This window comes from Talaromyces proteolyticus, assembly GCF_021365285.1.
Source record: "Talaromyces proteolyticus strain PMI_201 chromosome Unknown BGW36scaffold_12, whole genome shotgun sequence".
Lineage (NCBI taxonomy): Eukaryota > Fungi > Ascomycota > Eurotiomycetes > Eurotiales > Trichocomaceae > Talaromyces > Talaromyces proteolyticus.
Window position 1 is genome coordinate 1,335,899 of NW_025764288.1, and position 24,496 is coordinate 1,360,394.

The window sequence follows — 24,496 nt, forward strand, 5'->3', positions numbered from 1 at the left end:
GGTCTGGCTAGCAAGCTTGATACTTTTCCCGGTGTGTTTGGGAAGCTCAAAGGTTGAAGTTAGGAGGAGCTTGTGAGTTGCGGTGCGGAGATTGTGGATACGGAGCCGCTCCGATGACGATCTATGAACTATATATATATAAGACATACAATGCTGTTCTCAATGAATTTTATTAAAGATTTTAACTTGTTCGTGATGGGTATTTCCAAACCTTGATTATTGTAAATCATGACCAGTTAATATGTATCTATCATACATTTGATATTACCATCAACCTCCACGTCTACGTCTACGGCCAGAGTTACGAGGAGGCGGCTTGTAATCCTCCTCCTCCTCCTCTTTGTCTACATCAACAATAGATCCCTCTAATTCGCTAAGCTCAGACTCGTCCTCTACTCCAACTAGAGGTCCGTGGTTTGGCGTTTGTCGGGGTTGGGCGTCACCATGATCAACGATGAGATTATCTTCACCGTCATCCTCTCCAGGCAGTAAGAACCCACCACCTTGGTCAACATTGGCCTCGTCATGGTAGTCACCATCCTCTTCGTCATACTCTTGCATGGGCTCTTCACGATCCTGCTTCTGCTGGTCATTTCTCAACTTCTCAATCTGCTGTGCATTCTCGTGCCTTCGTTGAAACGGATTGTGCATTTCCGCATCTCCATCATCACCATACTCAGCACGAACGCGCTCCATAATGCGCAATCCCATTAGGAACTTGCGCCATGTTTGTAAAATACGTTTTTCCTGCGCCAGTCGCTCCTTTTCGCGACGTGCCTGTTGATAAGCTTGCCAAGCATCTTTCAGTAACTCCACGTTTTCCTCAGCGACCACAACACCTTCAATGACAGGTACGGCCATTTTACTACCAAACTCAAAGCCAGTAACAGCTTCGGCAAAGTCGATTCCTAGCTTTTTGCATATGCGTACTGTTCCTCCATAGGGCACATGAACGGCACCACGGGGCACCATGCTCGGAACAAAACAATCGATATTCCCATATTCGTTTTTGGGGATCACGCCGTTCTGAATCGGTGGCGGTATGATAAACTCGGTCTGGTAAAGGGCATATAGCCCTTGTAGTGGCTTTTGTCCAGTTTCACGTTGCACTTCGTCTACCTCCCGTTTCCTCATGAGAGTCACAGCGCGAATAGGGACGCGTTTTAGAGGCGCTTCTCCGATTTTCGGCCGTCGGCCCTCTTTATGCCAGCTCTCCGCAGAGAGACATCTCAACACATCAGCACGGCGATAGACGTTCTCTTCTTTAGCCTTTTCTCCTTTTCCAGAGACGAACTTGCGCACAGCTTCCGCACCAGGTCGTAGCGCTTCCTCTCGCCGGAGAAAACGCTCAAGAACAAACTCGGTGGATGCTTTCAGGCTCTGTAGAGTGTCTCCTTCCTTTTTAACAGCCTTCTTTTCTGGCTGATTGGCAACGAGGTCCTTGGCATCTTCGACGTCGTCGACTATGGTACGCTTGTTCGCAGAACGTACATACCCTTTCATAGTTATTCTGAACCAGTCATAGTCAAATGAATAAGCAGGGCCTCTCTTGGATAACCTCGCAACAAGCTTTTCTATTGGCAAACGATATCCTTTGGTCTTCCCTGGCCATGTCTGTCGTTTTAGATAACGCGTGGTCACGTCTTTGGCCGTACCGTCGGATGAATGCGCTACGACATACGCGATAACCTGTTTCGCTTTGTCTGCTCGAGCACCACGAGGTTCGAAGGCGGCGACCATCTCAGGCGTTGCAGCAACCTGGTTAGTCAGAACTATGGCGTCCACGGGAATAACCTGATGAGTGATGGGGGACACGGCTTCTGTCCAGTAAACTGGGAAAGGAAGATCTCGATCATAATCTGTGCGCTTCGAGGAGGCCTTGCCTGGCCTCAAATTATCATCACTATCATTTTCGCTGTCCTCGCTACTTTCAGTGACATCTTCTGGCCCATTGGGCTTCTCCTCGAGAGGTTCGAAGGTATCAACTTCAGACTTGGTCCAGCCAAAGCCCAAAGGCTGTAAATTAGAGACCAAACGAGCCTCGATTTTTAAAGCTCTCAAAAGAGCTGTAAAAAGCTGTGCTCCGACATCCCGAGATCCTTGACGCTTTTCAGCTAAGACACGAAACTCGTGCTTGTTGCAGATCCGCTCCCCATGCAATGATGGATCGTATTCTTCCTGCTTAAATGAGGAGAGTACCCTTTCCATGCGTTTTGCAGGGCGGTAGCCGTTCTTGCGAAGACCTGGTGCCGTGATCTTAAAATTCTTCTTCCAGTATGCAGCCAGGACTCGTAATAATTGTAAAATCGGATCACCGCGGCTCATATCCGGTTGGCCTGGTTCCAGACGTTCTGCATCATCACCCCAATCCCTACCAGATTGTTTCTGTTTCTTGCCCTTTCCTTTCTTCCCAGCCTTCCCTTTTGTATTTGTATCTTCTTGCGGCGGCGGTTCTAGAGCGGAAGCGATTCGCCATCTCCGCAACTCCTTCTTGATACCCTCTGGTAGCTGGTTCCGTAGGATATCGTGAACTTTTGAATCATTGATCCACGCATTCCGTATAGCATTATGGAAAAGCAGACATTGTACATGTGCCCGGTGGGTATTCAGCCGAATTACCCGCTCGATCTTGGATGGGCCTTTCTTAGTATCAAGAAGGCTCATCTCTGGCACATTCGCCATAGGGTCCAGGGTCAGTTCCAAGTCCTGAAGCGGGGTGTCATGTCCGGGGCCACTGGTTGTGGGTGTGTCATTCATGGCATCCTCCCAGTCAACGCCATCGTCATGCTCATCATCGTCATTGTCTTCCTGCTTATCCTTCTTGGAAACATTTTTATGGCCGACATCTTCCCATTCGAGATCACTCGGTTCATTGCTCACAGACGAGTCGGAGCATGGCTCTGCTTTCTGCTTCCTCCCGGAACGGCGTTTGGAGGGAGGTGCGGCCTGGTCTTTGGGATCGGGAGACAGCGACCGTTTGACAGGGATAAATGGGGGCATTTCGACTGGCTATGCATGTTATTAAGCGTGTTACTAGTAGATTGAAACCGGTTCGCTCGATCTGAGTTATTGCTGAGTGATGATAGTAAGAGAAAGCGGGAGATGCTGGCAATATGGAGATTCTAAGAAAGAGGAGCGTGTTTGCTGATAAGATAAGGGTGGCGCTAAAAATACACCACGTAACAAGACCGTATCACATACTAAATATGTATAAAGCATCAAAATTTAGAATACCAGACTCTATATTATATATTTCATAGAACAGGCTTCAAAATTGTACTGCTCTATATCATTTATAATTGACTTACGTTGTAAAGAGTGCTTCAAAAATTATAGCAGATTATATTGAAATATGGTAGCAATTATTTTCTCATACGTAGAGTATCTTACCCATGCATATATGTACAAGGTACCTACAAGGATGCCTGCCAACTACCATCCTTCAGCATTATTGCTGAAAACCCTTTCTTATCCAAACCATTATCTACTGTTTACTTTATCAAAACACGTCTGAGGACGTCCAGTTCCAAGCATGCCAAGATGGGGATGAGACATGAGTACAGCTTCTCTTGCAAACGGCGCTGACATCCATGCAAGAAATGAGAATCCCCAGCCGCCGCTTCTCCTGGCTGTGAAAGAATGAGATAAAGAAGTTTTAATAATATATCAGATTATAAGAGTATGATCCATCGCTCTACCGTTCAAAGCCGTATCAAAGCAGCTGTACCAAGGCTTAGGACTAAGTCTGCCTTTGTTAAGGACCACGAGCATGAATGGAATCGGTCTTTTATATAGCATATCCAGAATCCTATCCATTCAGCCAATAAACGTGGCCAAATAGTTGGCTGCTGACCACGCCACCAAGTCCTCCGTTCTCGAACCACAATACCCAAAATCTTGGATGTATAGCAGCATGTCAAATAAATAGTCAACCATGGTTGGCGGTAAAATGTTGCGGAAGACTGGCTCTGGAAGTTGGTTGTCAGCAACCTTATTTCCGGAATTTTTACTCATAATCTGCACGACTTCCTCCGTCGTGTTGAGCTGAGTAACGCCGCAAAGGACCTTGCCTTCAAACTGATCAGGGTTGGCGAGGATAGCGGCGACGTATTTGCCAGTTTCCTCAATATTGATGAGCGGCAGCTTGGTATTGGGATCAATGATATTGGCCAGCACAGAGGTACCATCGTCAACAGAGCGCGGCTTCATATTCGTGTGGGAGTTTTTCATAAAAGGCCCAGATGCCAAGAATGCGCTTTTGATGGGTAACTTCCTTATATGGTCCTCCACTTCGGCATTGCAGTCGAAACGGAGGCTCTTGTCATATTTCCCACCGGAAACATGAGTGGTGTGGAAGATGGTGCTAAATATGAGGTAGTTTGCACCGGCAGCAACAGCCGCATTAGCGATTGCCTTGCTTTGAGACAATTCGCGCTCCTCGAGCCGCTCGTCGTAGATGGTTATCGTGAGCGAGTAGATAGTGTGAGCCCCCTCGAGGACTCGCTCCAAGGAAGGAAGGTCTTCAGCGTCACCCTGAACAACTTCAACTTTGCCCGTCTGTTGGAGAATCCGCGCCGCGGAGCTCGAGGTGTTACGTACAACAGCTCGAACTCGATACTCGTTAGCAAGGACAGGATCGTTAAGGACACGATCAATAACAGGCCCGCCTTGATTGCCAGTAGCACCGAAAACAACAAGGAGTTTCATCATGACATAAGGTGTTTATATATTAAAAGCAATGATGCCAAAGATGAGGTGCTGTTTGAAGCGATTGGGTTTTTTGCTCTGGGCTAATGATTGTGGGCAAAGTAAGTTCTCTTAAACTCTGGAAAGGCACAAAGCCGAAAGCACCCCACCGCTCCCCTGGATCAACAAGGGATTCTCTGCATTTAGAGGAATTATAGAAGGCTTTGCATTATGGTTTTTGAGAGGACCTTCTGAAAGCCGTCAGGATTTCTTCTACCGAAAAATGTTGTCAAAAAGCCGTCGGATTTTTTGTAGAAAACATCCGAGGTCATTATCCAGAGCAAGCCCACTGTAAAAAAGTGCTGGTAGCTACGGTGTTGCCTACATCTATGCCTACAGTAACTCCTGTATTGCTATCCACGTTATCATCCCTGAAGATATATATGAGAGGCTATTAAGTCCTTTCTGGGAGGACAGAGCATGCAATTCTAAGCAATATATATATGCGCATCTAATTAACATGCCTGATATGTCTTCACTCAACTCGCATTCTGTAACACCCTCGACCAAACCTTAGTTGTCCACCTACTTAGGGAATACAATTTCATTTTTTCTACCAGCGAAGCAATCCACAGTCAGGGTATTTGAGTCGTCGAACAGAGTTCAGGTCATGGATTGATCTCTCTCGTTCCATAAGAACCCGGGAGCAATGCTCAGTATGATCCCAGTCCGACAGATGTGAATCGATTGAAAGAAGGCCGCTGCTAGAAGCCATGACTCGATGCAGCCTCCGAAACATATCAACACAATGACGTTGATGTTCTGCCGGTTGTGGATTTGTATTAATAAATAATGATTCAACATAATCAACTTGATTCTAGAGAACGGAAAGAACTTACGTTCCCACTCAGCGTATAGACGGTCATATTCTCCAGTAGCGGCCTCATCCCAAGTGATTTCTCCTGTTCTGTTCTGGAAGAGCCAGAATTTCCATTCCTTGAAATTTTTGAAATCTTCTTCAATCTTCTCATCATAACACTGTTCGGGTAGCCATGCAAAGTAGAGCATGCCAAAACGACAGCCTCGTTCTCTTGCCTCTGCAGCACTCTGTCCACAAGGCGCTTTGAGTAGGAAGTCACGCCCAGAGGAATTGGTTTCGGGCGAATGCGCCGAATCTTGCCATTGGATACATTGGCCGTGTTCTTTCCCTTCTATCTCAGAGCTGCTCATACCAACAGCCTTTGAGCTGGCTGAAAGGTCCAGAAAGCTGAGTGCAGTCCACCTTGCCACAAGGTAGGCGAACCCCACAAAGACGATCAGAATACTCAATAGAATCAGCGCCTTTCCAATGAAACGATAACGCCTGTGTCGAGGTTGGCTAGCTAGATATGCATCGTCTATCTCACCTTGAGGGATCAATGGCTCCGAATCTCCACTATCACAGGAGTCCTTGACAGACTCTGCACTACCTCCAGACAGGTCTTCAGGCTTCATATTGCCAAGAAAGCGTTCAGTGATCTTGGAGAATATGGATGGTGATGATATGGCGACTTTAATTACATCGAGCGTCTATATAACTGACCTGTTAGCGTGAGAGGCTACGTAAGGAAGCTCCCTAGCCTGCCTGCGACCTGGAAGGATTTGTATAACCTAACCGATACATTGTCCGGTCCACATTGTTGGCAGGATACAAACCACGCGCTCGCCACTCCCACTTTATTTCATCATTTGAAAAACATGGGTCAATAACTTTTCATTCAAGCCCCTCCTTATTATTATAGTGGGAATGCGTTAATTTGAAGAAACACTAAAAACTAGCGCTTACTGATATCAACACATAGTAATTTATATACTAGCCTGAAATTATGTATTATTTAGATACTGTTTGACTGGACTTGACGGTTATAGTCTCGAGTTGGATCTAATAAAAGTTGTACAGTAAAATCTAGGATCAACCAACACCTTACTGCCACATAGATGAGAACCCCTGATTGCGGTTTGAGATCTTCATAAACGAGGCCATCTCCCCTAATAAATTCAGTGCAAGTTTGTCAATAACAAGAAACACACAATTCACGCTTTTTACCAAATTGTTCTCATAATTTCAACCCACTATTTCGGGATAAAATTACCACCCTAAATCCGACACTAGGTGCATTTGCGGGAATGGTTTGCGCCAGGTTTAGGTGGTCCTAGCACCTACCTTCTCGTCAATTGTGTCAGGCAAATAAGTCTAAGGTAAACGGTCTAAATGATGACTCGTTAGCTATTTTCGTTTTCATTGATACAAAATCAAGCAAATATGTCAAAGTTTTAAACGGGCCGATCACTACCCCCAAGTTCTAACAGAGTGGAGACTGAAGCGTTGACATAAAAATGAAAATTCAATTTTTTCAATTGATCCGACACAAAAAAAGCGTTTAGTTGATTGATCAGAGGCTTCATGAAGGCTTCACACTTCGAATTCGTGCTCAGAGTTTCTCATCCATAGGAAAAAATACAAGCTTAGTTCGATATTCATTGCTGCTCTACTGCGGCAATGGATGGCTATGAGCTCCATAAAAATCAAAAACTAGCGCATTATGTTGATAATAGGGCTGTTATGAGCCATGGGCACCAACCAGCGGACTAGTAGTGGTCGGGAGATGTAACTATCAACGGCACTCTGCCATCTTGGGCAAGCCCCCGAATAGGCGCAGGCATGTGATGCGCTTAAATACATCGGGAAGATTCGTCCTGATTTGACTATTTAAAAAATCAGAGCTAAAAGCGACTAGGGTTTAACTAAACAATGAGAAAGGGTAATTATACATTCTTTTCCGACTCGTGTTACGGTACACATCTATTACAATCTCCTAATGATCTGTTCATTTGGGAACATAAGCATTCCCATGACAAAGCGGTCAATCGTCACTCCTGGCTTGGAGATTGATATTTTGATACACACCGTATCATTCCGAGATCCAGGGATCTGACCCCTGAATCCTGGTTTTATGCCTAAACTACTCTGTACTTCGAAGAAAAATTGAATACTCTAGGGAACCTACAACATACTACTAGATATCTCGATGGAATGGTGTAGACGCTAGATTCGTCAAGTACTGGATCTTGCCCACCGCCAAAAGCGTGCGTTGGAACGTAACATTATGAGGATAAAGCGCGATATTGATGATTCATACTAACAACTCAATTCGGGGAAAGCATTTGCCACGCTAATTCAACATAATTGACCCACTTCCACAGCACAGCAGAGGTGCCCATGGTCCATACTCTCAGAAAGGGAAACGGCTAGCCAGTCTAAGATGGTCGAAATTCCTCAGGTATGAGTGTTTAATGACCTTGGAAGCCTCAAGAGCACGCTGACTGCTCGAATTCGTCCTGTCCCGCGTTATACGTGTCAGTTGCCGGAATATGTGCGCAAATATGCTAGCTTTTCTTACCACAGATCTCTCGACGATAGTCTCATCCGGAATAGTATTGCCGCCAACCTGTAGAAATTCATGTTAGTGTGTCTTATCCAAGTATTTCATATTTGAAGAAATACTACTAACATCGCGCCGCAAGGGTGTACAGCCTCTATGAGGGGTCGAGCATGAAGTCTGCGAAAAGGCCATCGCAGATTGTCCTAGAAGGACGAAGAGCACGATAGTTGTCAAAGTCTTCATTGAGTAGATTGCGAGTAGGTTCTTTCAGATTTTGTTGCAAATATGAGGATCAATTAGCCAAGGCCGAGAGTAATGACTTGGGATCATGCAGCTTCTAGGGAATATATACCTGCCGTGGAGACCCCGTGACTCTAGGAGTAAGGATTTCATGTCCTGGATAGCTTAGCTCACAGGATTGAATACTGAAGGAACGATATTGTTACATCGCCGTATTAGTACCGCAATCATTCCAAGTGAAAATACGAGTCAGCGGCATAATCTGGCACTATAAGCTAGTCCTGTGGGTAGTTGTAGAGTCTTCTCTGGAAGCGGTCATCTCTCACGGCGATTCCATTTGAGCTAAAAAGCCTCACCGTCCCTACCGATGTCCAATATTACTCGTGCAGTACTGTTCAGATCTTGGTTACTTCAAATACAATCAATACATCAATCACAGGGACCCGTCAATTCCATTAGAGCCTGCAGTGTTCCCTATCTTCAGCATGTCCTTGATCCATGCTGACAACTTGGCTCCGCAGCCATGGACCGACATTTTCACAGACGATACCTGCATCGACCGACGCAAGTGTTACCGAAAGGTGCCAATGAAAGTGCTCGGCCTAAGTGTTGGACGCACGGGAACAGCATGTATGGCTTTTTCTTCAACCTTTTTCTCCCTCGCGGGTCATGGTCACAATCTCGTGCTAAGTAGATGTCGATATCAGCTCTCCGTCATGCATTGGAAAGACTGGGATATCTTCATACATACCATATGATGTGTGCCAGTGTCGAAAATCCTCCAGACTGCTTGATGTGGCTAGACGCTCTGAATTGGAAGTATGACGGCATCGGCGATTTTGGCCAACGAGAGTGGGATCAACTACTCGGTCATTGTCAGGTAAGCGCCTTGCAGCCGTGGTAATTGATGCTCCTTCTTCCCTGCTGAATGATTCTTCTCTAGGCTGTGTGTGATTGGCCTGCTTGTGCCTTTGCCAAAGAACTGATTGAAGCGTACCCTCATGCAAAGGTGATCTTAACAACCCGCGACGTAGATTCATGGTATGCGTATGTATAATGCGCTCCTACCCGCAGAAAACAAGCAATTGATTATCAGCTAGGTCGGTTATGAAGACAGTCTACTGGCGAGCCACGGACCCCGAACACAAATTCGTCTCTCAATTGAGCTGGGCCGCTAGTATGTACTACCCAATGCTAAACAAATTCTTTGACACCTTCTTCCACGGCGACTTTGAGAAATACGGGAAACAGGTTTATTTAGATCATCTAGCTGAGGTCCGCAGCCTTGTGCCTCCGGACCGACTCCTCGAATTTAGAATCGACGAGGGCTGGGAACCATTGTGCAACTTCCTCGGAGAAGAGGTTCCAGATACCCCATTTCCAAATGGGAATGATATGAAGAGCTTTTCGGAGCGATGTCGGAGACGCAACCGCAGACAGCTAATGAATAGTGCCTTGCATATCTCTGTCCGTGTTGTTACTATAGGTGGCGCTATCCTAGTGGCAGGTGCAGGAATGTACTACAACTTTCGACGTTAGGTCCGTGCTGTGAAGATGCTATCTTGTCATCCTGTGTGGAGTAGTTAACTAGTTATAGCAGCCCGCTCTTTCTCTTAGCCCCAAAACTCCAGACCCCGGTTTATAGAGTTTCCGCTTTCTTAGTGCATAATCGTACTTTGTGCCGACCGAATTGTTGGTTATGTTTCCACTTAATTTAGAAAATAGGAGAAGTATAGTAGCTTATCTCTTTATATCGTAGTAGACTTAGTGGATCTCAAAGGATGAGTGGCTGATCACGAATTTTAGCATAATATCACGAACAAATCTAGAAATCACAAAAGAAAACCTAGTCGTCTGAGGAGGCTTGTATCAGTTTCAACCCTGCAGCAAACTATTGATTCCAAAATCCGCACCAAGGTTGCTTGTCGTTAATACTTGGCACGGATAGTATGCTAAAGAATCAATCAGTCAAAATTTACACATTTTAGCAGTTCCCTGGTCCGCATCACATTTGCGAGGACTATTGAACTCTCAACTACGTAAGAAGGCACCGCATTGTTATTTATGATGACATTTCACGACTTAATATTTACATTACATTTATTACATTACATACTCCGTAGTAACGAGTAAAACACTGGATCAACTACTACATTTTACTGGTATAATACAGTAGCACCTTGGCAGAGGGGCCAGAAAAATCAAAGATGTCTCTAATTTTAGTAGTGTCATGATTACTCATGATCATCAAAGGCTAACTAACTAATATCCGTGGAGACAAGCCTCTTTAGCGGATATAGGAATTTCTCTTAGTTTGACCATGGGTGGTGTCCGACTCAATTAAGCTGAACTCTGAAGGTCGGTTTCGCCTGTTATTTTAACAATGTAATACTGTTATGTACGAGTATTCGGAGTTACGGGTAGATAGCAATGCCGTCTTTAACATAACGAATAGATGATTATTTTAATAGCCACTAGTAAGATGCCAATTTCGAAATGCATTTTAAACCATATCCCTGCGATGTCTGCTATCAAATATATAATCCCAGAAGAATTTTGATCGAAAAGCTCCCGCCTCAATCATGTTTCTCCTCACCTTCTTTCTGTCTCTCGTACTTGGTCTCAGGACCGTCCATGCTGGTACGGATCTTGCCTGGAAAGACGATACTGATCTCACCAGTTTCATCACCGTGAGTCAAATCTAGGTATTTGCTGGAAATGTAGAGATTGAGTTGATCGTAAATTTGCGTGTAGCGTCCAGAAATCAAATCCCCTCTATATGATGTCAAGATACATAATCCGAACGGTATCGAGGAGGGATACTGGTTCGTTGCGCCCTATGTCAAAATTCACCAGGAGAAGTTCCCCGAAAGATATTATCAGACCTGTCAGACGGGTCCTCATATATACGATGCTCAAGGGGTACGTGCATGATGCTACTTCGAAGATGCATAAGGTAGCTAACATATTGATGTATACGTAGGAGTTAGTCTGGAGTGGTGCTTGTATGGTCAACAATCGTGACACCAACGACTTTCGTGTGGTGAAATACAACGACACAACATACTTGTCTGCTATCTTGCATCCCCTAGGATCTGACTTTAAAGGCCATGGTATTATCATGAATACATCCTTCTCAACAGTCAAATCGATATACAACCCCGTTACAATAACGAATTTCAACATGCACGAACTCAATATTGTCGATCAAGGAACTAAGGCGTTGCATATCGTAGCCAAGCCTGATCTGGCCGACGTTTCTGCGCTAGGTACTGGTCTGCAGGCTGGCTGGGTTGCAAACAATGGCTTTCGCGAAGTCGATATAGGCACGGGTGAAACGACTTTTGAGTGGTGGGCGCTGGACCACGTTCCACTTACAGAGAGCTCGGTAAATATCACCAACTTAGAGGGACCGCATCCCAGCGCTTGGAACTTCTTGTAAGTATAATAGCCCGACAGGAAGTATGTCACATGCGAAATAATGGCTGATAAGGATGGTAAACGCCTCCAGTCACTCGAATTCGGTAGATAAGAATGCTGATGGCGATTATCTCGTCTCCTCTCGCTATACGGATTGCATATACAAGATTTCTGGAAAGGATGGACACGTCATATGGCGCTTGGGCGGCAAAGATTCGTCATTTATTCTGGAGGGCTTCAACTTCTCAAAACAGCATGATGCACGATTTCTGCACGAAAACAGCACTCACACTGTACTTTCCTTCCTCGATAATGCGGCCGACCCTTTCAGTGAGACATCTGACTATTCATCTGCACTCATTGTCTCACTCGACACCTCAGCCACACCCATGACCGCCAGAGTGACTCAAAGATGGGAGCGGCCAGATAGACAACTCTCACGGCTTCGTGGCAATTTCCAACTCCTCCCTAGCGGCAACGCTTTTATCTGCTGGAGTGGAAACTCATACATCAGTGAACATTCTCCGGATGGTGAGGTGTTGTTTGAAGCAAAATTCACATCTCATCGATCTGTGAGTTATCGTGCGTATAAATTTAACTTTACGAGCACTCCGCTTGAGCCCCCGACGCTGAAAGCTTTCGGTTATGGGGAATCGCCAGCCACAAGTACTACTGTGTTGTATGTGAGCTGGAACGGAGCTACGGAAGTCAAGTCTTGGAATTTCTATCGAGCTGAAGACTCGACACTCATTGGCAGCAAGTCTAAGACGGGCTTTGAGACGACATACCACTCGCAGGGCTATCAGAAGGAAGTCTATGCCGAAGCCCTGGCTGCTGACGGTCGCGTGATCGGAACATCTTCCATTGAATCCACAGTTCTTCCAGCTCATTGGACCTCGGAAGGCACCAAAGCCTCTGAAGACCAACGTACCCATCACGAATGGTACAAGCAGGAACTTTAGGATCTTTCCTATTTCCCCCTCCGCAGCGGATATACGGCCCTCCCTTCCCGTTGGGTTGGCGGCCGTTAGAATTCGACATGTAGCAAGATATAGAGAAAAATAGAACTTTCAACCAGTAGAATCCATTTCATGTCATTAATTATTAATTACTTGCGAAATTGCGCGGTTCGCTTCAACTGCCGATGAATGTCGTATCAAAGTATCTGGCCACTAAGCTCCGTCTGCCCTGCAGAGACCTTCCTTAAGCGATTCTAATCCCACTCATATGGGTTCGAGGGAACAATGGCTCTCTTAATGGCTTCTTCGCGATATCGTAATAATGGCTGAGCTAATTCGCCATAGCGATCTGCATTCGTTCAAACAATGATATCTCGTTATCCCAACCTCATCGATCGAGTGTCGGGTAGCCGATCAATGAAAGCTCTCTTCGCATTCAGTGGTCCGTGCAGTTTTTGTCAGCCAATGCCACCGTTGGAAAATTCGTGATTGGGGTGAGAATTTAGTATGTCTTCAGGAAGTGTTAGCTCAGCGAAAAAAAAATACCTCATAGAGCCCCAAGTTAGGTATGCCCCCGTCCAGAGACTCCGAAGGTGCGAAGATACTAAACAGATGTAAGGGCATCTAACAAAGTAATTATTGCGGACATGTGTCTCCCCTTTCCAGTGTATGATTACTAATTTAGTTTCTGAATTTAGAGAAACCACGCTACCAGTTTGCTCCCCGGTTTTCTTATTTTGAGTTTAAGCGTAGTATTAACGGTATTGTTAGGCTAATCACTAATCGGGTAATATCATATCGGCGGTGGGTACCTCCCTACATTTTAGTGCTGATCATCGGGTAACCGACTGCTCAATTAGGAAGCATGGGACGCTAGGATTTCCACCGTTATACATTGCAATATCCCCTATGTGTTATCGCCTTAGTATAGAGTTAAGCCCGGTGACTCCGGTTATAGCCTCGGGATTTTCTTATTTCCTTACGGCTAATTACTCCACACAGAGCTGAAAGTTATCTTTGTGTACTCAAAGAGGCCAGTGTGGATTCTTGCTAGTGATGATCGGTTGTGGAAATTGCTGTATTGTAAGAAGACTAACCAAAACCTCTAGATATTCCTTTGGGGGTTGTTTCTAGCTTCTTTTTAACCAGATAAATATTGTCTTTGGACGTGATTCAAACCCAAGGATACCCCTAGAATACTTACGATGGCTTTGGGGGCATCTGAAATTGTACCATAATGTCGTCGATCAAACAACCTAGTATGTCACAATTTATTACCGCGGTCAAGTCTTTCCTTGAGGACAATGAGGAGGGCCCAATTGAAGCGTTCTCCTCTCGCTTGTCCCCGTACAGGATTGAGAGCCACCATTTTGGAGGAGTATCCAAATTGATTTTGGTCCTTGAGGATCAAGGACTGTCACAGTTAGCAGGTACGTGGTGTGCAGACGCGCTTTAAAGTTAATTCAATGTGGATTGACATCTCGCACATTGATCAAGGGGAATTGCGAGACCAGCAGCCAAGTAAACGTACTGGCAATCCTAGAACCACCCCTCATAGAGGCGTTTTAGCAAAAAGGAAGACAAGGAAAGGATTGATGACAAATATAATGCATACCGCTCGCGCTTCTCCAGGAGAGAATGAACATTGTCGAAGGATAGCATCATATCGGCGCACTGGGAGTAGAAGTTATAATTCTCGATCTACTGAAGCAGAGGTAATGCTCAACTTAATATTCATATCGATATGAGTCAATATAGCCCGTTGTTGAATAGAGAATACACCTTCAACTAGGATGAGCTAACTATAGAAGTTGCATAGGTTCTTACCTCTATCGCGGAGCCGTTGGAGACAAGAGAAGATGGAAATGATCCTGCTCATGAGTCACTGTCGGGTTTGTTTTGGAACAACGGCACGTTTTTCTCACCTTCTCGCGACGGTACTGGAGATTGTGTGCTAACAAATAATGCATAGTTAGCAGGTCCTGTTCTCCATGGATGAATTACGATGATATTGAGCCAAGCGCGAGCGAAAACAGCCTATTTTGTATCAACCCTATGACTTTCAACAATCCCTTCGCAACGATAACGCCCCCTATGTCTTCAATACCTGAGGAGACCACAAACAGTGAATCTATTGCCAACGATGGTGTGATATCCACCATGGAATTTTGCAGCCTCCCCAATGTCCAGGGGTTCAACACACCACCTACGCCACTTGCAGCCGCGAATGACTCAGAAGAGATACACTATGATAGCCTTAACATTCTACCCTTGGCGCGATCTTGCGAAGTAGATGATCAGTTTTCCACAGCTCATGACAGTCACTCTCTTGAGGCCTCAGAAAGGTCCCGCTCTAATATTCAAGCCATATCAGCAAACTGCATCCGGGAAGACTTTCTGGAAATACTCGAGGTCAACTTATCCTACTGGAAAGAGAACGGTCTATGGGGGCAACAGAATCTTCCAAACCCCCTTGAAGGCTCCGGCCACGAGAATCTAAAAATCGTCTACTTATGTTTATGTCAGCTCGACCGCTCTATCCAAACTGATCCAATCCGAGAACGTGTAGCGTTGGTAATTCTTTACCTGCAATTTCAGAATACGGTCAATAATTGGAAGATGCACGATTCACTAGAGGAGAGACCAGGACGGAAGCAGCTCGGCATTGGGCAGGGCAAATTGACTAGAATGATTGACTCTGTTCTTCGGAACAGTCATCCCGACTGGGACCAGTACAATGATAAACGCAAAACATATTTACGAGCCCGATTCCACAATCGCAAACGCTATGGAAAAAGGTGGTCCATCTTGACAGAGGAACTTGGTCCCGCCATTTTATTCTTATGCTCTCCAATACTAGCCAACACCGTGTAAGTATCGACCATTGGGTGTATTGAATGTAAAAGCTAACCTGAACCAATTAATAGGAGGGATACTTCTGTCACCTTGACGGAGCTAAAAATAATTTCATCGACGATTCACGAAGATAACAGAAACAAGATGAATCTTCTCGAGCCTATGCAGCTGATCGCAGATGATTTACTCCATGGCAGAGCATGCACCAATCATGATGTACACAGAGTCATGTTGGAGCTTCGTTATGCAGCTCAACCATGTTAATGCATTCCATGGTGGAGCATTATCCTTAGCCCAATGGCCTTCTTTCCTTTTCAGCGTGTTTGGAAGATTTTCATGCCTGAAGTCGATAAGATATACAGAGGAATACAGTGTAACAGTATGATTATACGTTAGATTTCTGCACATATGTCGCACCTTATACCGTTTCTTCAATATTTGTTAACTTAACAGATGTTCAAGTCTGATTTGTCTTGGCAAGTTTCATGCCTTTCCTTCATACACCACACCTCATAGAACCCGGCCGTATTTCTCGTTCGATCCAACCTCTGAGTAGCTTACGAAATTCTCCTCCTGTGCACAACACGGTGCGATCATCCCCCACTCTCGCTTTTGCTACTTCTTTTCGTACCTTCTTCCTCTTGCTCCAAAACCGCCAATAGCTGTGAATCTGCACCTATAGAACATCTCTCTACATCGCTGGACTTGTCCTCTGTGGAAACCAAAAGTATAGTTCTTAAATTTTCTGCCATAAATCGGGTTGGCCCTTTGACTGAACTATTCCTTGATACTCGAAGGTCTCAATCTAGCTGAAGAATACCTTGTTGCTAAATGCCATCGTCTTGGTATTATTATGAAACTATGGCCTCACGGTCGCACGTCTCCAGTTGAGCAATACCGTGGCTTCCTATAGCGTCTTGCTTAATTATCGAACCCCATTAATCGTAACGAGTCCATGGCATCTTCTCGTTTTGTGGGCTCCCAGCGAATCCGACATCCCAGACAGCCCTACATTCGGGAAATCGTAAAAAACCAACTGTAGAAATATCCACATCTTCCATGTTCCTCTCCAAAAGAATCTTCTGACAGTGTCTGGTATGATTCCAGTCATCAAGGTGCGAGTCAATATATCCACGTACTGTATAAGCACGATGCATGGCCATGTACATATAGGTACAGTGGACAATATGATATTCCCAGCTTACAAATAGACGGTCTTCTCCGAGGACCGCCAATTCCATAGGAACTTCGTCATGAGCCTCGGAAGCATTTGCAGAACGGCCACGATAGTATTTCCAAGTTGTATTTTGGTGATATGATAAAAAGTGATCGAGCAAATCCTTGTCATGACACTCCTGAGTTTGCCAACTAAAGCTAAGAAGATCAAATGAACAGTTGCGCTTTCGAGCTTCTGCTGGCGTGTCCCCGCAGTTTGTGTAGCGTGGAGGTTGCGGAGGATCATTCAGAAAGGATGGAAACATCTTCCATCGCCATATGTTGGAAGAATCTTGACTAGTGATCCATTGAAAAGCCAGCACTGCAACTAAAAGGGCGAGGGCGATCGCGATGATTGGATAGAAAACACTGGGGGTCCATCGTCTCTTCGATGAGGGGGGTGGGTTATTAGAATCAGAGGTGGCATTCTCGTCGGTCGGTATAGAGGTATACGTAGATGGCATCATGAGAGGGTGATGATCCTACCGGGGCCGAAGTTACATATGTATAGATAAACTATCCATTTGGGGGGAAGTGCAGATCTATTTATACTGCTTGGTAAGCGAGGTCTAAAATCCTAGTGAGCGATTTCCACTTTGACGTAGAAGTCCCGACGCTGCGCAAAGGTGCAATCTTCAATTTTAGAGCAGATTGGGGCTTCACCAACAGGAGTAACTATTCTATTCCCATTTGACCTTATTGTGGTGGAGATAATAAATATTATTTGAAATTAGCTACATTCCCATCTTGAACGAAAAAATTTATGTCGGAATTTAGATGATCAGTATGGAACTACCACGCACCGCAACTATTCGCTGCTTGTTTTTCACTCCTTCAGGAAAGTGTTTTGATTTTTTCAAATTTGATCTTTTAGCACAATGTCTAGCTCCGACCCCCCTTTTTTGTCCTCTTTTAAGCCCGCTCACACCCAACCATATCTCCTCCCTCACGCTACGATACTGGACGCGCGCTGCCGCACGCGGTATGTCAAAAGTAGCCTGAATAGGTTTAGTGTACAGGAAAGTCAGATAATGATAGCCTATGAAATTAATGCAACACAATGCTATAGTTAGACAAAAAATAGCAGCGATTGTAACACGTAGGAATAGAGCCGTGTCCGGGGGTGTCTGGATAGACTCGATGTGGGTGATTTGAAGCTGCACCGCGGGATGTTGAGGCTAAACAGCAGGTCTACTAGGATGATCTGGGTCAGTTTAGTTTATAGGAAAGTAAAAGGCTTCGACCCGAAGTCTGTTCAAAGCCGACGAGGCTTATATTGCAAGATATACAAAAAGATTTCAATTAGTTCCTTCCCTTTAAGCTGGAGAACCAACCTAAGCCTGATTTCTGGACTGAGGTAACTAATACCTAATCTAACTAGATACAGACATACATTGTGAGGTATTACGAAACCAACCTGGATGAATCTAGGGCGGAACTAAGCTGAGGATATTAAAGCGGCTAATAAGGAGGTGGGCACAAAAAGTCATACACATATGGGGCGCTAATTTCTTTGATTGTTATTACAGCTTTTATATTGTGTATTATTGCACTATGTATAGGTTAAAATTACGAAGTCGGCCAATGAAAGTGTAGGTAATAATATTGTAAACAGAATTTATGAATAACTCAGCATATCAATTACTTGACAAAACAATGTGGCACCGCTATTTAATAAAAACGACTAAAGCAACTATCAGAAAAAAAGCATAAATATAAAAGAAAACACATAGATTAACTATATATAACGAAGATGAGGGATAAATAACTCAGTAGTAAGTGGGAGATACTTATCAGCAGCATCAGTTGCTATCTTAAAAGTAGGCTTAATAGTAGCTATGTATAAGCTAATCTTTGGGTGACTTTCTGAGATTATTATAATATTTCCTACTCATTATATTGAAACTAATAGTGCAAATACTTTCGCCCTTTGAGCGATAGATTGTGTGAATCGGAATATACATATTCACCCAGTAACCAGCCTTGAGGTATGCCTTATCACCAACATCTTGGATTAGTTCAAAGTCCTTTGCTAAAAAGTTTCATTATGTAACTGCTATAGCCTACAGAGTCAGCTAGTAGTTGGAAGTAACCTGACGTATTCACTCATTCTGGATACAAAATAAGTTTAATGATACCTCCGCTTAAAACCGGCAGACAAATTATTACAACTCAATAAGCGGCTTCAGCGATACCAGCATAGAGAAGGTAATGAAAGCTAAATATAGCGCAGTAGCCACCGAACTGCAGGCGGCCACTACTCCAAGCTGTGCTAGTGTTTCCAAGCCCACCTCGGTAACCTTTTGTTCCTTGCGTTTCCCCAGCTTTGTTCTGCGTGAGAGGGTAGGTATGTATTTAAAATCAAACACGCTCTCCTCTCGCAAGCCCTGCTTGCTTGTGATAATCATGTAATATATCTTCCGGCGAAACTGGAAAATTAAAAAGTTAGAAACTACATGTATATAGCAACATTCATAGATAAAAGGGGAGAGATACTGCAATTGACGCCTTGTCAAAGACAGGGAAGAAGCGGTTCCCATAAGCGATAGTCATGACAACAAAGCAGTATCCATATATGAGGATCTGATAGTATAGGCTAGTTCTTGGTATGTCAAGATCATCAGCAAGCTGGTCGCCATTAAGTTGTCTGGCCATGGCATCCATAAATTCCTTGGAAGTGAATGTAGGAAATGTGTTCTCAAGACCAATGACGATGTTCTTGGCGAGGACAATGCCAGTCTCCTTTGGATGGACTTCAGAAACAAGGAGAGATTCCATCATAGCTCTTGCAGTAGCTGTTGTTGCAAAAGCCTCGTTGGGGGTGCCCATATAATAACCCACAAGTCTCCAAAGCGCAATGTAATCAACAATTTCTTGCTCGCGGAGCCGAATACCTTGCCGAGGAAGGCCCAGCCACACCACACTTGTTGAAAATGTGTTAATTGTTGCAATGCAATCAAGGTCACTGATTGGAACACCCCAGTTCTGAACATCGTAGTAATCGGGGTCTTGGTCCACAAGATCCAGGATCTTAGAGCGAACGGAGGCATGTAGCAGCCTAACTCGAACAGAGGATTGATGCCCAGAGCCTCCAGGCTTGATGGAGTCCAGGGAGAGAGAGACTTGAAGTACGTGTTGAAGGGTTTCGAGCAACCTGCGTCGTACAACAGTTGCTGAAAAGCCGCCAGTTCTGGCTAAAGTCTCAACAACACGAGGTGAACCCCTAAGAGGACCTTAGTCGAATTGTGTAGAATTTCTCACGCATTGCAGAACTTACATCCCACCTAGAAGGCTTTCGAAATTGAGCTTCAATAGTCGTTAGTATCGGGGTTATCACTTCTATTTATGGCAAACATACCACGTTCAACACCGCAAGACCGTAACGGAAGAAAACCTCCTGGCCTCGCTTGACCTGTTCCCAGTCAACCCATTCTGGGACAGTATTGATTTCGGTCCAGAGTTGTTTCAGTTTTGAGTCGTCATCTGCATGTTTTTCCAGCAGAGCGAACAGATCTCTTTTAGGAGGACGGTTAGATTCACTAGTCGAGTTTGTTTTGGTGGGAGGCGATAGTTCATTAAGTCTCTTAACACAATCATTCGCAAGCTTATCATATGTGAACATCTGCGGCCGCAGCTGTTCCCGGGTTTGATGTAGTTCTGTCCATTTGAAGGACACACCCCAGTGGTTTCGCAGCTTTGAATTATCCATTTATCCAAGTCTGATTCAGGGGTAGTGTTATCAAAAAGATAGGCAGAATGTGCATCTCATCAAGTGACTACGAAGTAATAGGAACTCATCAATTGACAAGAGAGAAGAGAAGCAGAGCAGGAGTGGGGACGAGAAAGAAGGAAGAGGATGGAGAAGGGGGAGGAAGGAGCGGGCGAGGGCAGGAAGAGATCGCAACAAGTATAATATCAATAAATACTCGCTGATGCAGCTTCGAGAAAGAAAACGATCAGTCTGCTCACTGCGGAAGGTGATATTGATCTTCACGTGAAAACAGGAGGTGCATGTAGTGATGACATTTGATTCAACTACCATGGACGTAGAGGAGCGTACCAAGGAACGGACCGAGGAACTCATACAGCACCATAACATACCTGCCTAGCTATATCCCCTCAGTAGTTTGTAGTGCATCTTCTTACCTCTTTGTCGATATTAGCAAGAGCGGCAGCACTTGGGCAGTGACAGAAGCGGAACCCAATTTGGATATGACTCAACTATGTGGCCATTCATTGCTTTCTTTCTCTTCAGCTTTCATTAGCAGATATTAAATACCATGCGAGGACTCCACCAGAGCAACAAGCTTGAGAAAGACGCATTTTTAGTTTCCATATTACTCCTCGACTTTTACTTTCCAAAATATCAAATTTTAGGCCGGTCTCTACAACTGTAAAGCATTGCGGCTCTGGATATTCATAAAAAAATATCAATATCACTATCAATATCAATATCGATGTGTATTGTAGATGATGCACGCCCCCGCTTTGGATTCAATGTTGGGGGACCCTGAAGATGTCAGCCCTCGGTCCGAACTGCCGAGGACGGCTTTTATATACCTGACTAGTTTAGATAACAGAGAGAAAACTCTAGGATCTTTCTAATTCGTATTCCCATCTACGGTTTATGGTCCATACCAGATCCATACCAGAAGGATTTATCTATTGTATGGCACACAGGCATCCTCGGTTGTCTTAGTTGCCTGCTGCCAGCTATTTGACGTATGATATTTCAAAGCGTACAATTGTGAAAAAATACACTTCATTCAATGATCATAGATTGATATGAGATGACGCCAAGGTGGGCAATGTACTCCAAAAAATCATCAGTAGAATGCTGATACACATGTAATGTCGACACCAGTTTTAATTTGATATGTTGTAAGCTGTACATCATTGATGTTTGATCCAATACTAGCTAGTCACCATTGTGGAAACCACCAAGAGACGGGCAAAGCTGAATGCACTGGATTCAATGGATATCATGTAGTTTTGCATCAGTTCTGTTATATCGTCATGTTATTATATTCTTATGTTATATTGTCATATAGCAATGCGTGGGCGGCAAATTCCGGGGCTGAGCACGTCATTAGCCTTGCCCCTCATCTCCGCCATCTACAATTGTTTCCGACGTCAATCTAGCAACACAAGGCTGAAAGATCAAAGCACTACGTTATCAACAGCCTACCTGATTTTCACCGCCAGCTTCATTACGGACAAAAATGACCGAAGCTGCGGTTGCGCGCTTCTTTGCGTCGCCTCGGTTCGCTGTGGCCGGTGCCAGCAACGACCCACGCAAGTTTGGCTATAAAAGTGTGTATAATAACAGTTTATGAGTCTTGCTAAAGGTTGCTGATTTCAACCACAGTCCTCGCATGGTATCACCAGCATTCACTGCCTGTCACTCCAATCAACCCTCGAGATCAGAGCATCAAGCTGCCATCGCGCGAGTACCCGACTGCGTCGTCGCCCAAGGCCCTGCCGGAGCCAGCAGAGACCTCGCTTTCTCTCGTCACGCCACCGCCCGTATCGCTAGCGCTGCTGAAGGAGGCGCAACAGGTTGGAATTCAGGCGGTGTGGCTGCAGCCAGGCACGTTTGACGACGAGGTGCTTGCTTTTGCGCGGGCCAATTTCGAGGCAGCGATTGGCGGCGATGGCGGTCTGGGCAGCGAGGGGTGGTGTGTGCTGGTGGACGGAGAGGATGGACTAGAGGCTGCTGGGCGAGTGTGGAAGCAGCAGAAGCTGTAAGGGTGTACTTAATATTGTCGAATGATGAAACATTAAGTTATTAAACTATTAAATGATCTGTGATATTTTTGTTATTGCTTTTTCGCAGTCGCGTGATCCCTGCGCGCTGATTGGTCGGACTGGGTGTCCCGGTGATGCGCGGCCCCGCCAGAGCTGCGCCTTCCCCAACAAGCGTCAACAATCAATCGTCTTTCGATAGTTACAGAACAAAACATTAAGCACAGTATTACGATCATCGCGATGATCCGGCCGCAGTAGCTGCACTGCCGTATCGCTGGTGTTCTTTCAACGCAGTCGCCCGGTACCCCCTTTATTATGGTCGATGGTGCCTGTGTGACATCCGCAGCTGCAGTCTCGTGCTTCTTCTATTGACGGCGCCCTCGCTCGTCGCCGCCAGGGTTGGTCCAGATGGCGTCGTTCAGCAATTTCGACGCGCCCTTCCGGGTCCAGTCGCAGCTTTTTCAACCCCCTCGCACACCCTCATCGTCCTCGTCCTTTTACCCATCCCCTGAGTATAGCGGTACTCGCAAACGGCTGCGTCGTGAGGCACCCGACGAGCGCCCGCCCCTCTGCGACCCCGTGTCTTCTGTCGAACTGGAAAGCCCAGCGCCGCTAGTAAACACCGACTATATTTTGGCTAACGGTGGCGAGGACCAGCAGCGCCTTGACTTGAAGGAGACGAAAGAGATCCTTGTAGAGGAGCTCGATTACCGGCCCAATCGATACCGTGAAAATAATGTTCGACCAGCAACACCCAACCAGACTGCTGAAAATAAAGACGTTGAAAATCGCAAGCGCAGTCGTAGTGACGCGACAGAAACAGCTATGCCATATACTCCCTCTGTGTCAAGCGGGACCCCAGGATGGGGTCGCACTATGTTTACCGTTGTTGGGAAGGTCTGGGACTTTTGCTGGACCAGCGCTTTTCGAGGCTTCTCTGCTGGGGGAGGCCAAGGATATACAGTAACATCACAATCATCGCTGCAGCCGATGACTGCAGATACAACTACCTGGCAGATGGTACATCACCAAGACCAACCCAGTGCATCAAAGTCACGTTCAAAGTCAGCGTCGACACCAATCCCGGGCCAATATCCCGAGGACGAAGTAGATGCTGAGCAAGTCCGGGATCGAGAAACTTGGGTTCTCGTTCCCGAGTCACCATCCACAAGAATTTCGCCTTCACGAAGTGAAAGCCCCACGCATTTTGCTCGCAAAGTCCCGCGACGGAGTAGTGCATATCGCCCCCAACCACGACGTTCGATTGGCGGCCTTCCTCGAGCGATGAATAAGAGACCGACTCTAAATCCTAGTCGTCCATCAAATGGGCTGTCATTATCATCAGCTGCGCGTCCATCCACGCCTACCAAACCACCAGTGAGTCCCACTAGGACATCGAATCAAAACAGCCCCGCTTCTAGAGATGCACAACGATTTGCAGCCAAGTTTCGACGGCGCGAACGCGAAGAAGATGCTAGTTTCCAGAAAATGAACGACCAGCTCAAGGCGTTAATTCGTGAAGGTCGTGAAGCCCTTGGCTCTCGCGTTGAGGTTGATGAAATGGACCTTGACGATGAGCAGTCGGGCAACCCTTGATTTAATTTCTTGTTTCTTATTTTGTCCTCTCGTTAGCAACGAGGCTGATGATACCCTATCGCTAGTCCATAACACCACTACCACTTTTATTTATTTAATCCCAAAGTCCTTTCACTTACAGAGAAAATTGCTTTGCATATCATGGCAACAGCATTGCTTTTCGGCCTTCGCTACTGAAGTCACTACCAAGGTGTATTTAGTCCTTAGTCTAGCTCTTACTGCGTGGGCATCGCTATGATGACCGTTACGACACTGAAATGACAACCCTGATACTTGCAATCCGAAACCTCGAAGAAACTGTCCAGGACCATCAATGAAACGGGTAGGAAGAAGAATAATTGATACATCAGAGGA

At 45.4% G+C, this 24,496-nt stretch overlaps 10 protein-coding genes across 10 annotated transcripts; 5 read left to right on the top strand and 5 right to left on the bottom strand.

The window, feature by feature from the left end:
• Positions 1-270: 270 nt before the first annotated feature.
• On the bottom strand, positions 271-3,000 carry BGW36DRAFT_304740 (Rad4 family protein; the record flags this gene model as incomplete). The annotated part of the gene is made up of 1 exon (XM_046211999.1): positions 271-3,000. One exon carries the CDS (start codon positions 2,998-3,000, stop codon positions 271-273), a length of 2,730 nt encoding a protein of 909 aa, XP_046067677.1.
• An 816-nt stretch (positions 3,001-3,816) lies between these two features.
• BGW36DRAFT_305260 (NmrA family transcriptional regulator) lies at positions 3,817-4,710 on the bottom strand (the record flags this gene model as incomplete). Its single annotated transcript, XM_046212053.1, has 1 exon — positions 3,817-4,710. One exon carries the CDS (start codon positions 4,708-4,710, stop codon positions 3,817-3,819), a length of 894 nt encoding a protein of 297 aa, XP_046067678.1.
• A 482-nt stretch (positions 4,711-5,192) lies between these two features.
• On the bottom strand, positions 5,193-6,135 carry BGW36DRAFT_349670 (uncharacterized protein). The gene is made up of 2 exons (XM_046213295.1): positions 5,586-6,135; positions 5,193-5,508 (listed from the first exon to the last, which is right to left on the bottom strand). The coding sequence occupies exons 1-2, from the start codon at positions 5,914-5,916 to the stop codon at positions 5,300-5,302; spliced, it is 540 nt and encodes a 179-aa protein (XP_046067679.1). The 5' UTR covers positions 5,917-6,135; the 3' UTR covers positions 5,193-5,299.
• Positions 6,136-8,833: 2,698 nt separating this feature from the next.
• BGW36DRAFT_304833 (P-loop containing nucleoside triphosphate hydrolase protein) lies at positions 8,834-9,887 on the top strand (the record flags this gene model as incomplete). Its single annotated transcript, XM_046212011.1, has 4 exons — positions 8,834-8,978; positions 9,056-9,228; positions 9,292-9,395; positions 9,449-9,887. 4 exons carry the CDS (start codon positions 8,834-8,836, stop codon positions 9,885-9,887), a joined length of 861 nt encoding a protein of 286 aa, XP_046067680.1.
• Positions 9,888-10,930: 1,043 nt separating this feature from the next.
• On the top strand, positions 10,931-12,730 carry BGW36DRAFT_363915 (ASST-domain-containing protein; the record flags this gene model as incomplete). The annotated part of the gene is made up of 4 exons (XM_046214504.1): positions 10,931-11,038; positions 11,103-11,270; positions 11,332-11,786; positions 11,860-12,730. 4 exons carry the CDS (start codon positions 10,931-10,933, stop codon positions 12,728-12,730), a joined length of 1,602 nt encoding a protein of 533 aa, XP_046067681.1.
• Positions 12,731-13,823: 1,093 nt separating this feature from the next.
• Positions 13,824-15,899, top strand: BGW36DRAFT_465307 (uncharacterized protein). Its single transcript, XM_046222291.1, has 5 exons — positions 13,824-14,157; positions 14,225-14,442; positions 14,547-14,664; positions 14,700-15,597; positions 15,655-15,899. Exons 1-5 carry the CDS (start codon positions 13,965-13,967, stop codon positions 15,845-15,847), a joined length of 1,620 nt encoding a protein of 539 aa, XP_046067682.1. The 5' UTR covers positions 13,824-13,964; the 3' UTR covers positions 15,848-15,899.
• Positions 15,900-16,421: 522 nt separating this feature from the next.
• BGW36DRAFT_388628 (uncharacterized protein) lies at positions 16,422-16,885 on the bottom strand. Its single transcript, XM_046217245.1, has one exon. The coding sequence runs from the start codon at positions 16,822-16,824 to the stop codon at positions 16,522-16,524; it is 303 nt and encodes a 100-aa protein (XP_046067683.1). The 5' UTR covers positions 16,825-16,885; the 3' UTR covers positions 16,422-16,521.
• A 2,385-nt stretch (positions 16,886-19,270) lies between these two features.
• BGW36DRAFT_439393 (uncharacterized protein) lies at positions 19,271-20,561 on the bottom strand (the record flags this gene model as incomplete). The annotated part of the gene is made up of 3 exons (XM_046221500.1): positions 20,157-20,561; positions 20,076-20,104; positions 19,271-20,021 (listed from the first exon to the last, which is right to left on the bottom strand). Exons 1-3 carry the CDS (start codon positions 20,505-20,507, stop codon positions 19,271-19,273), a joined length of 1,131 nt encoding a protein of 376 aa, XP_046067684.1. The 5' UTR covers positions 20,508-20,561.
• Positions 20,562-21,793: 1,232 nt separating this feature from the next.
• BGW36DRAFT_388629 (CoA binding domain-containing protein) lies at positions 21,794-22,620 on the top strand. Its single transcript, XM_046217246.1, has 2 exons — positions 21,794-22,111; positions 22,167-22,620. Exons 1-2 carry the CDS (start codon positions 22,021-22,023, stop codon positions 22,544-22,546), a joined length of 471 nt encoding a protein of 156 aa, XP_046067685.1. The 5' UTR covers positions 21,794-22,020; the 3' UTR covers positions 22,547-22,620.
• A 127-nt stretch (positions 22,621-22,747) lies between these two features.
• On the top strand, positions 22,748-24,407 carry BGW36DRAFT_54830 (uncharacterized protein). The gene has a single exon (XM_046222414.1). It carries the CDS (start codon positions 22,955-22,957, stop codon positions 24,140-24,142), a length of 1,188 nt encoding a protein of 395 aa, XP_046067686.1. The 5' UTR covers positions 22,748-22,954; the 3' UTR covers positions 24,143-24,407.
• The last annotated feature ends 89 nt before the right edge of the window (positions 24,408-24,496 follow it).

Excerpts from the sequence above, each read along its gene's own strand:
- BGW36DRAFT_388629 (XM_046217246.1), top strand. The coding sequence starts at position 22,021 with ATGACCGAAGCTGCGGTTGCGCGCTTCTTTGCGTCGCCTCGGTTCGCT. Across the intron at positions 22,112-22,166 it reads ACGCAAGTTTGGCTATAAAA|TCCTCGCATGGTATCACCAG; the intron begins GTGTGTATAATA and ends TTTCAACCACAG.
- BGW36DRAFT_349670 (XM_046213295.1), bottom strand. The coding sequence starts at position 5,916 with ATGAGCAGCTCTGAGATAGAAGGGAAAGAACACGGCCAATGTATCCAA. Across the intron at positions 5,509-5,585 it reads TCTATACGCTGAGTGGGAAC|AACATCAACGTCATTGTGTT; the intron begins GTAAGTTCTTTC and ends CACAACCGGCAG.
- BGW36DRAFT_465307 (XM_046222291.1), top strand. The coding sequence starts at position 13,965 with ATGTCGTCGATCAAACAACCTAGTATGTCACAATTTATTACCGCGGTC. Across the intron at positions 14,665-14,699 it reads TTTCTCACCTTCTCGCGACG|TTAGCAGGTCCTGTTCTCCA; the intron begins GTACTGGAGATT and ends AATAATGCATAG. Across the intron at positions 15,598-15,654 it reads CCAATACTAGCCAACACCGT|GAGGGATACTTCTGTCACCT; the intron begins GTAAGTATCGAC and ends ACCAATTAATAG.
- BGW36DRAFT_388628 (XM_046217245.1), bottom strand. The coding sequence starts at position 16,824 with ATGGAATTGGCGGTCCTCGGAGAAGACCGTCTATTTGTAAGCTGGGAA.
- BGW36DRAFT_54830 (XM_046222414.1), top strand. The coding sequence starts at position 22,955 with ATGGCGTCGTTCAGCAATTTCGACGCGCCCTTCCGGGTCCAGTCGCAG.